Genomic DNA, 11,511 nt, shown 5'->3' with positions numbered 1-11,511 from the left:
ATATTAAATACAGATTAAGGAGTACATATTTTCCTATTTAGTATACAAAGTACTTCATAAATATGAATTATGTTACAAAAATAGCTTTGGGTGCGCTCACACGGTAAGCACTTTGCTAATTTTGGACAACCTTTAAGGATTGTGGGTATTTCACATAACTGAGAACAAACTCTAATATTAGTTGAATTTGAGCCATGTTTAATTCTGATAAACATCACGTATTTCTTCAGATCACCACAAACGCTAGGTAACTCACGTTTATTATTTTTTTTCTCTTTTAGGTTTTATGTCTAGACAAGTAATGCTTAAAGTGTTCAAATTTATTTTATAGTTATGTAATGCATGGTATATTTTAAACAAATATTTGCACAATTTAACATTATAAATCCAGCGGTTTCAAGATGCAGGCCATAAAGTTTACCAATTTACAAATACTGTCGAATGTTCTCTCTTGGCATGCTTTTTTTTTTTTTTTTTTTTTTTTTTTACTTTTCAGATAATCTTTACACAAAGTTGTTACAATGCCACAAATCAAAAGGAGTATTCCAGTTCCACCAACTGAATCTACGTGCAAGATGAAGGACCCAGCTGAGGTACAAACACTGGTACCAGTTTTCTTGAGTTTGTTTTACAGAGCACAAAGAGACGAAGGTTTTGCATTGGGGTACAAAACAGATTTGCCTCTTGAGGTTAAATTCAGTGAATTATGTATATAAAGCATCCCTTTGGCAATAGAGTTTGCAGTATCCCCCACAGGACTCCACAGTATAGGTTTTATGTAGTAAAATCTATTAAGGAAATTCTCTTCTACGGGACATCTTTGCAGCTACAGTTAATGAGACACCCTTGGAAACATCTGTCTCTATGCCTATTGATAATATAGTATTTGGAAGTGAGAAGTCAACAAAAGGCACTTTCATCATTAAATAAATGTCCTCTGTAGGAAGTAAGATTGCATGACCTAGATCTTGTTCAAAGCTGTCTGCTCTTCAAGGACCTGTAGGTAGTCGGGGGAACTCTGGAGTTTTGCCTTCAGTTCAAAGTACTCGCTGCTCTTCCTTTGCTCCACGACTATTTTACTGTGGTTGCCGCCTATCAGTGACTTCTTGTTTTTTTTGTCTTGTTTCTCCGGATAGCGGATCTCGAAGCCACTGACGCCTATGCTATTGTACTCCTTTTTGCTTTCGAGAAAATTCTGAATAAACACATTGGAATCCCTGCTCGGGAATAATTCATCCAGCTCATCAATGGTGCTTAGTCTCTTCCTGGTATCCACGTGCAATACATCTTTTTCCTTGTCAGCGACATTTCTCATCATGACTTTCTGGCCTGGAGGATCAGAAAACATGAACCCGGTTTCAGATTCTTTCAGGCTGCAGGTGTGGCTCTTGCTCATCTGCTCTATGGTTTGTGGAATGAACGCTTCCGTGCCCAGGCTGTCTTTTTTGTTGGTTTTGTGGTCATGTTTTCTCAGCTGCAGCTGCATGGAACCGCACTCGGGGTTCCCTAGGCCTTCGTGCTTCACTGTGGGTTTCTTGTTTCGTCTCAGCACAAAAACAAGAAGGCAAAAAGCTACAAACACAGTTAAGATGAGGACCACTAAGATGCTTAGGATCAAAATGGACAGAGGCACTGGACCACCAGGAGGACTTCGAATGGGCCCCAGCGGGGTAGTGAAAGTAATGGCAGGTGCAGGGCTCGTGAATGGCGCTGATGGCTTGTTTAAGAGCTTTGGACACAAGATTTCGTTTTTGAGGGACTTCAATTCGATGTTGGCAAACTGCACAGGTGTCTCACACTTCAGTTCTTTCATTACAATCCCATCGTTCAGCTTCTCCAGCCACAGCTTTAATGCCACCAAGTCACAAGTGCAGTCCCACGGGTTGCCCTCCAGGTCAATCTGAGTAAGAGCCTGCAGCTGATCCAGGACACCACTGACAGGCAGATACATAAACTTGTTGTTCCTCAGGTTCAATCTAGCGAGGGGTGCTCCCGAGAAAATGTACACGGGCAGGCTCTTTAAGAGATTATTGTTTAAGTACAACAGCTGCAAGTTTGGCATTGAGTCAAAGGTGCCCGCTAAGATTTCCTTGATTAAGTTGTATTCCAAATATAAATACTGCAGGTTATGAAGGCCTGAAAAGATCTCGGGATAGAGTCTCTCGATCTGATTGCCATTGAGATAAAGCCGGCGTAAATTTGTGAGGTTTCGGAATACGTCACCCTTGATTGCCGTAATCTGATTGCTGCCTAAGTGGAGTAGATCCAGTCCCTCGAACTCGGTGAAATCAGAGATGTCCACGTCTTTGATGCTGTTGCCATTGACATGCAACTTCTTGGCATTTAACGGTTTCGGTATCAGCTCTGACATGGACTGGATGTTTTTCTCTTGGCAGTTGACACTCAGTCCCAGATCAGAAGGGTGGGTTTTGCAGAAGCAAGGTGCTGGGCAGGGTGTAAGAGGAGGCACCCTGGTTTGGTAGGACACGATCTGGCTGAGATTGCGGTTAGAGAGGGCTTTGCCGGCCACGATTCCAGAGATCTTGGACGGATTTGTTGTTTTTGGTGCTTTGGTCACTAACCTGTGTAAAGATGTTTGGGTGGTATGACCGTTTGGGGTGGTGTAGCCATTTTCCAGCTGAGACGGAGGCAGGATTCGCACATCAAAATCACTGCCTGTGCCCATGGGGCATAATTCCTGCTTGTTGGTTTCTTTTAGAAGTCTTCCGTATAAGTCACTGGGCGTTTCACAGATAGCTTCACCTATGTAAATGTTATATGGCATATTCTCCAGCCAAGCTTTTAAAGGCAATAGATCACAGCTACAGTTCCAAGGGTTATCTTCCAGTTGCAATTCGACCACACGGCCTATGTGTTCCAGAACTCCAATATAGGGGAGCTTCTGGATTCTGTTCCCTCGGATATCCAGATGAGTCAAAGATGCAAATCGGAAAATATTATCAGGAAGGAAGGAAATCAGATTGTCATTAAGAATGAGAACTTTCAGTTTGTGGAGCTTATTGAAGGCCCCCCGTTCAATATACTTGATTAAATTGTAGTCAGCCTGGAGATACTCCAAGTTCTCAATGCCAAGGAAAGTGTCAGCCCGGAGAATCTTTAATTCATTGTTGTTCAAGTGCAACTGCTTTAATGCACTGAGCCCAAGGAAGGCTCCTCCCTCAATGTTCTGCAGTTTATTATTTCCCAGCTGCAGGGACACTGCGTGTGAAAAATTCAAGAATGTGTTTGGGTAGAGGATATTTAAAAAATTGTTTTGGAAATTGAGGTGATAAAAATTGGACCAAGGGGGTTTCAGCTGATTTGGCCTGTAGACTGAAACCTTCTCACAGTTGACATACAGCACATTCTCAACTGACACGCAGGAACACACATTGCAAATTTCCACCGATATGTCAGAATCTGCATTTGTCGAAGAAATCAGGGCTGACAAAATCAGAAAGAGCCAAAGAAACATCTTCTTGCAATCAGCAAACAACTTTATGCTTCTGAATAAAGAGAAATAATCTAAAAAATAAAAAGAAAACATTTTTTTCAATGATTGTTACTTGAAAAAAATTTGTGCTTAAATCCTACCACAGTGAACACATGGCTATAATAATTAGCTTTGTATTTTTAAGACACTCAAAACTTCAAGTATTCTCACTCATTCCAACAAGAACCACCAAAAATACCATACATTTTATTTCTGTGCCTGTAGTTGATACAAAGTTTACATGTGCAGAACACACAACAAACAACAGGAAAAAAAATTGCTGATCATGGTTTAACCTGAACAATCTGAAAAATAGCATTAAAAAAAAACAAAAACAAAACTTGGACCACCAAATTCCACCCTTGAACTCAGACCTCAAGCTTCTATTGGTAACTCTAATGACTGATTCCAGAACATCAACTATACCACATAGTTGTTAGCCCCAGGAAGGAATTTCTATCTGTAAATGTCTACTCTCAAGGTTTCAGCTTGGTAAAAAGCCAGGCAGAGGAGATATTAAGGCCTTGGGTTCCATGAAGGATGGCAATGGGAGTACTGAGTGGCTGCAGAGGGAACGGTCAAAAGATCAAGGTGGAAGAAACCCTGGAAAGATACGTGCCTGAGCTTCAGCCCAGAGGTAAGCACATTGCCATGAATCAGTTCACTCCTGTACACTGCTCTACACTGTGTTTAACACACACACACACACATACATATGACCCTGAGAGGGTTTAGCAAAATAACCAAGTAGGAAATGGCCTAATTTGAGTATCAGGTAAATAAGCAGTATCCAGTTTCCTGTCAGTCATCTCCCAAACAGGGGAGGAAATAAGGCTTTTTTGTCTTTGGGTCCCAGAAAGCAGGAAAGAAACCTGCTTGCCCCTATACTGCCTATCTGATGTCCAGACAGCCTCCCCACTCCCCCAGAACTGGCTTTCCTGCCTCCCTGACCCTCTCCCATTCTTCTGTGTGCCATCTGAACCCAGGGCTGACTGACACCTGGCTCAGATACCGATCTCCTTCACTTGGACCACAGACTGCCACTGCTGAGGAAGAGGGGTTCACACACTACAATTCCCGGGAGGCTTTATCTGCAGCACCAGATACATTTAGCACAGCCAATGTCTGTCCTCAAAGTCATCAGTTCCCAAATACCTCACTCCAAATATTACCACCCTCTGTCCCTGTCTACAAACAAACCAAGAATCACTTAGTGGAGTTTCATGCTTAGCAAATTAACCCGTGGCTGCCAATTCCGTCCACACTATATGCATGTACAAATATATGTGATGCTTCAGGGAAAAGATTAAAAGGAACAGCAAGCACAGTGCATTTTACCAATGCAGTTTTACTCATGTGAGCCTCCTCCATCTCAAATGGGAAGCTGGCCGGAATTTCAATATGGTTACCATCAAATATTAATTAAATAAATCAATTACTCAGGAACACACAAGGAGGAGAATGATACAAAGAAAGAAGTGACACACAAAAGCTCCTTTGTTTATTTTGCCCACGAGGAATCAGCTAGTGGCAAAACCGAACGTGCCTCAAGGTAGACAATTCCTTAGCCTTGACCCATGAAGATTTGCATTTTGAGTAGTTTGGTTCAGAATACAGCCGGCACTGCCCAGATGCTCCTTGGCTGCCATATAGATGGGCATTTCCTCAGTTCACGGTGATAGCTTAATTGGCAGTGCAAAAAGAAGTCATAATATCAAAGTATGACATCATCCAAACCAACTTTCATTGTAAAATCAAAATCTCACATGCTTTCTTGGCCTTCCTACAGACCTGGTTTTCAACAGCTACTCCGTTTCCTTAGAGTCATTTCTTGTTACTACCTCCCTATCCCGCACGGCCCCCAACCCCAAAGAAATGCTAAAGCAACCAAACCAAACCAAAAACCTGAACACCTGAATTCAGTACAAAACAAAAGAACAAGGAGCATGAACAGACCTGAAATTGCATAAGGAGCTGTCCTCCTTGCAATTTCTACTTTAAGTAGAAATGGGGGTTTGGGGGTAGCACAAGGACAAGCTAGAAGTTCCCAAACGCAGCTCCTGTGAAACAAGCTGCAGGCGGCTGGAGGATCAAGCAAGGGAGAAGGGGACTAGAGCCGCCAAGGAAAGAAGGGAAGAGGGACCGAAAGGACAAGAGACCATGGAGAAGTGGACAGATTAAGAAAAAATGCTAGGAGAAAGGATCTTCCCCCTCCAAAAAAAAAAAGGTGGGGGGGGGGAGGCGCTGAAGGGGCAATGAATGTAAGCGAAAGAAACCTCATAGTCACATGGTACCACTAAAACCTGTACATTTTACAAGGTGGGGGTGGGGGGGAGGCCAAAAGGAAAAAGCAAATCCACAAAGTGTGAGCTGAGTACCAAAAGCCATCTCTCTGGGTTACAAGGGCGGCCCGTATCCTTATCCACCTCTCCGTCTCTCGCTTTCCCTGCCCCGCAAGACATCCGGCTCCCACGGCCCGCCAGGACTGCACAAACCTAGCCTTACCACAAATCCGGCATCCACCGGAGCGCCGCGCCTGGTGCTCCGCTTTGCGCGGAGGGACCGGGCCTGCAGGGGGCTGATGACCCGGGAGGGTGGGCCGATGTGGCTCCCCGGGAACTGGCCCGGAAAACCTCCTCCTGCCTGCCTGGGGCGCGCGCGTTGGGGGGCTCCGCGGAGAGACGCTGTCCACACCGCCCCGGGTGCGCTACCTCGGGCCGGCAGCGACGCGGCTGGAGGGGCCGCCGGCGATGGCGCGTACCGCAATGTTTTGCCGCATCTCGGTGCCCAGGGCCGGCATGCAGCCCCGTCCCGGGTCCCGGGCCCGAGCGGCGGCCTCGTGGGCCGTGCAGCAGAGGCAGGGACCGCTCGGGATGTCGCGGGGGCCTTCAGCCCCGCTGCGCACACATCTCTCCGCGCGCTCCCGTCCCACCGGGGGCAGCTGCCGGAGTTTCCGTTGGCCTCTAATAGACCCAGGCGTGCGGTGGTTGAGGGGGAAGAGGTGGCCGGCTCGGGCCACGAGGGTGATAGCTACCGGGGCGTCACTGGCCCGCTAGCCATAGGCAGAGTGACCCTGTGGCTCCTTGGCCGACAGCGGCGGCCCAGGCTCCCTCTTGCGCGCCCACCCCTACCCCACCCCCCACGCCGGCCAGCCACAGAATGTTGCTGTCACCAAGCCAGAAATCAGCTCAACATTTGGGCATCTTGCAAACTCGCGCTGCCAGCGCTTGCCAGGCTTTGCGGGGTTTTTGGAGTTACCCACCGGCTTCTCTCGTATTCCCTGTCTTGCGGGATGCCAGCAATCTCCAATTAGCTTGCGGGCCACTGCCTGGAGCCCTAGATCCAGGTCCGCCTAGAGTGCCTGCGAGGGGGTCGAAAAAAAACAAAGCCCAGCCCTGCTCAGCGGCCCCGACAGCCCACATCGCCGTAGACCAGGACACTTTCCCAGTCGCCCCAGCCTCCCGGGGGCGGGGGCGGGGGCAATGATGCTAACGACACCGGACTCTTTCGGTCCTCGGGGACATGCGACCGTGCGGTGGGCAGGCAAGTGGGGAGCGCGCGGGAGCGGGGAGGTAGGCACTACGGCCGCTTTGGCCACTCAGCTCTCTCCAAACCAACACGACCCAAACTAAAAATAAGAAGCTACCTGCCCCCCTCCACATGCACGCGCGCGCACACACACACATAGACACACACTCACACGCGCTCGCGCGCGCTGCCGAGCCGAGCTAGGGAAAGAGGGAGCGCGTGTCTGTGCAGCCCCAAGCTGGAAATTCACCCACCTCCGGACCCCGGCGGCTCTCGCCGGACTCGCCGCGCCGCGATCCGCGCTGCAGTTTCCGCGATGGTCTCTACGTGATCCCGGCTGGAGCTCCTCGGCGCCCGCTCGCCCGTCAAACACAGCGAGCAACCCTCGCAAGCGAGCAGGCGGGCAGCGGCGCGCACGCGCGCACCCAGCCAGACACCGCGCGCGCACCCAGCCCCTCTCACACCGGCTGCACCTTCACATACAGGCGCCGAATCCTCGCCCCCTCCCCCCGCACTCCCCCCAACCTCCGGGCACTCACGCAGCCCTCCCTTCCGACACTGAAGCACCTCGACCCCCGCGCATTCCCGAGGCCTCCCCCAAACCCCCACCCAGACACCCACCCTTGATTCCTCTTCTACCCCCACGCCGGGAAAGACAGCGCACTTTCCTCCCGGCATGCCCCTCTTTTTTCCTAAAACACCCCGTAGGGAGGAGCGACCCCTTTCCTCACGCATAGAGACCCTAGTCACCTAACGCGGGCGCGCTAGCCTCCATTTCCCCACAACATACACACACTCCAGTCCTTTCTCCTCCCCCAGTCCCCTAAGAACCAAGGCACACACGCACGCACACACACACACACAACCGGGGCGTTCCTTTGAGCGAGCCACCAACAACCCTGGCAAAGCCCAAGAAACAGCGGAGAGCCTGGGGGAAGGCAGGGGGTCAAGGGAGGTAGATAGGGGCGTCCAGTCTACGCGGAATTGAATAATTCCAGGATCGAGATATGGGGAGGGGGGGTGAGTCAACAACAATGACATTCAAAGGCAACAATCGCACTTGGGCTTTGTATCCCGGGTACGGTACCTTTTGCTAATTGTCACCCTGCAGAACAGAGGGCTCCGGGAATACTTCTTCGGTCGCGGGCGATCCTGGATGGAGCCTTCTCTCGACCAGTTTCCTGGGAGCCAGTAGTGTTCTCACTCCTCCTACCTGTCTGCGCGTAAGGGGCTGGGGGCTTTAAGGCAAAAGTGTGAAGCTTTAGCCCAAAGTGAGACTGTTTGGTGGATTTAGGAGACGCGTTAGTTCTCCGCACCTCAGAACCCTGCGAACCTTCGGTGTGGAACAGGTTAAGAGGGGTTCATTAAAGGGTGGGAAGAGGGGATAGGGGAGAGGAAAGAGGTGTGGGACTGAGAGAGATGCCGCACTTGCGACCAAAAGAAGAAGAAGAAGAAGAAAAAAACTGCTTTGGCTACTGAGCATGCCCAGTTCCCAGCTCAAGCCCTATAAGGGAGGCATTGTGTGCAATCCACTTCTCCGGGCTTTGGTGGTGACCGGGAGGGGACTTTGGTTAGGGGAGGGTGGCAGTGAATGGGAGACTTTAGGGAAGGGGGACAAGGTTTGGAGTTTGGGGGCTGCGCGGAAGAGTCTGGTAAGAAAAAAAGGAAAGAGACCTCTGGGTTACCTCGGGGAGACAGGAAAGGAGATGGAATGGACTAAGAAAAGTCACTTCAGTAGCCCCGTTATTGTCGTGTCTATACCAGAGAGGCTTTAGGATTGAATCTTAGCTATCCGGAGGTTGCAAACCCACCGTGTGGACGGGCCAGGCCCCATTTGTTGATGCTGCCACAGGAGGTTAGGGCTGTCTTGAGGCCGGGCGAACGTATAAACCAGTTTCATGCAGATTGGTAATTCAGTTAATAAGCTTAGAAAGCAAGCACTGGAACCTGTAGGGCGGGAGCGGGAGTAGGGGGAGAGACAGTATTTCAAATACCTGGCTTTCCTAACCAGTAAAGGCTAAAATGGTAGTTTTTCTCCCCTTCCCCCAACCTTGCAGTTTTTGTAAATGCTCCTCGCCTAAGAAAAACAATTCTCTCTCTCTTTACTTTGTGTCAGTGGAAATAAAACTGGCTTTAGGTAAATAGAGCTAAGTTATAAATGGGAACTATCTCTCCAGGACCTTTCAAGTAATACTGCAGGGCCGATGTCTTCAGGACCTAGGTTCTGCCTAGTCCACTTATTCACATTGCAGTAGCTCCACCCACAATACGATATAACCAGTACCCAGAAATGCTTTTGCTTAGAAATGAGAAACTCTTTAAAACTAGCAATAGCTTTGAAACCAGAATTTGGCAGTCTGCCTGAACTCCTACAGTTAAACATTTACCATAATTGGTTGATGCTTAAAGGCCTCAAATCTAGACCAAAAAACCCGATGAGCAAATAATTTATTACATTATTTGTGGATACTCTCCTACCTTCTGTATTATCAGTAAGATCTATTCATATATGTTTCAATTTTTTCATTTTTGTCATTTCTTGGAGACTGCCTTAGTGATATAGTCATGCAAATGTTTGCTGGACATGGCTTGTATACACAGATGCACATACACTGTTTAAGTGAATATTTAAACAGATATGGATATAAAGGCATATTTCTTTATGACCTTGATAAATATTGTATCTTTCATGAAGAACCCTTTCTCCACCCCCACTCTCCATTGCCCTTAAACTTTTCATCATATTCTCTTTTAAAAACAACCTGGAAGTAGAAATTGAGTGGGCAGCAAAGGTAAAATGTACTATATTCAATAGTAAAATCTATTATGAAATAGCCTGGCTTAAGAAAACAGTAAAAGATCCATCCAGAACAATATATGCACTTGTACAGCTCTTCTTAGTAAGGTTAAATTTGTTTCCTCCATAGGTAACAGCTGCAGTACATTGAAAAATCCCTCTCCTGTTGTACATTTGAACAAAATAGATCCTGCTAATTAAGAACTCACATTTACATTATATTGTATAATGCAATTTGAAAGTGGTAATGTATACCAAAACAGGATGGCATTTATTCTAGATGCAAAGGATTCAGGAAGCTACAGTATATTTTATCAGGATGGGGGAGCTGTTTATCCTTTACTATAAATGTTAACAAGATTCAATAGAATGAGCAAAAAATTTTACCTGAAAGTATGCACATTCCAAGTCCTGTGATAGCTGAAAGGCCAGATTTGGACGGTAAATATCAGATGACTTAAATGTCTATTTTTATTTAACTTCAGAAACTGTTCTAAGAGTCAACTATATTTGACTGCAATAGCTGTGGAATGTTCTTTTTCATATATGTATGGAGACAGAAGTCTGAAAACAAGTACAACTAGAACATCAATAAATTACAGTTAATAATAGTACTAGGAACTTATGGGTGACTAATATCCAGCTTATTAAAATGAATGCTTTAATATAAAATAGTTGGCTGTTTAAGAATGATAAAGGGGATACTCATAAGAATAATATAGAAGTAACAGCTTCCATGCCTTCTGCTTTTTTTTGCTTTTAGAATAGTTAAAAAACCCAGTCGTTTAGCCCTGCAGTCTCTTTTCTGTCTCCCAGAACTACATATGATAGCCATATAGGACAATGGTAAACTAAGGGGAATTTCTAGCTTAAAAAAGGAAGTAAATATATAAATAAATAAACGTGTTAAGAAAACTCCAGTACTATTTATGGCAATGGAATGAAAAACAAAGTTGATGTTCTTCCCAAAATATATGAATGCAAATATTGTGAGACAGATTTGTAATCGCCTCATAGTTTTCCCAAATGTTGCACCATACTTAATCTTGGCTTTGCAAAGATATAACTGGAACCATAGAACTATGCTGACATATTGTGTCTCCCTCCTTCAAGGCAAATAAACAACTGCACCAGAAATTTCATCAAGCTCCTGGATAGCCTTAATTTCAAAGGCATTTTATTCAAATACTTCTATCAAAAAATGATTAGTAAAACTTGGCCCTATTTAGTAGTCTTTCAATCTCATTGTTTTCCTCATTTATTCTGCCTTGTCTTGCTGCTATTTAAAATAAAAAAATCCTTCATTTTGGTATCCAGGAATCAATAGATCATTTGGTGTGTTTTCATTTCAAAAGTGTATTTATATTCTGGCAGTTGAAAAAAATGGTGAACTTAACATTTCTCTGAGTGGAATCTAAGAAAGTTCTTGTTGTTTAGTCACTAGGTCCTTTCTGACTATTTGCAACCCCATGGACTGCAGCACCTCAGGCTTCTCTGTTCTCCACTATCTCCCCAAGTTTACTCAAATTCATGTCCATTGAATCAGTGATACTATCTAACCACTTCATCCTCTGCCACCCACTTCTCCTTTTGCTTTCAATCTTTCCAAGCATCAGGGTCTTTTCCAATGAATCAGCTCTTTGTATCAGGTGGCCAAAGTATTAGAGCTTCAGATTCAGCATCAGTCTTTCCA

At 46.2% G+C, this 11,511-nt stretch overlaps 1 protein-coding gene across 1 annotated transcript; it reads right to left on the bottom strand.

Moving 5' to 3' along the window:
- Nucleotides 1–476: 476 nt before the first annotated feature.
- Nucleotides 477–8,443, bottom strand: SLITRK4 (SLIT and NTRK like family member 4). Its single transcript, XM_005700444.3, has 2 exons — nucleotides 8,109–8,443; nucleotides 477–3,525 (listed from the first exon to the last, which is right to left on the bottom strand). Exon 2 carries the CDS (start codon nucleotides 3,473–3,475, stop codon nucleotides 962–964), a length of 2,514 nt encoding a protein of 837 aa, XP_005700501.2. The 5' UTR covers nucleotides 3,476–3,525; nucleotides 8,109–8,443; the 3' UTR covers nucleotides 477–961.
- Between the last annotated feature and the right edge of the window lie 3,068 nt (nucleotides 8,444–11,511).

This window comes from Capra hircus (genome assembly GCF_001704415.2).
Source record: "Capra hircus breed San Clemente chromosome X unlocalized genomic scaffold, ASM170441v1, whole genome shotgun sequence".
Lineage (NCBI taxonomy): Eukaryota > Metazoa > Chordata > Mammalia > Artiodactyla > Bovidae > Capra > Capra hircus.
The sequence above is the reverse complement of the archived record's forward strand: the minus strand, read 5'-3'. Positions and strand labels throughout refer to the sequence as shown.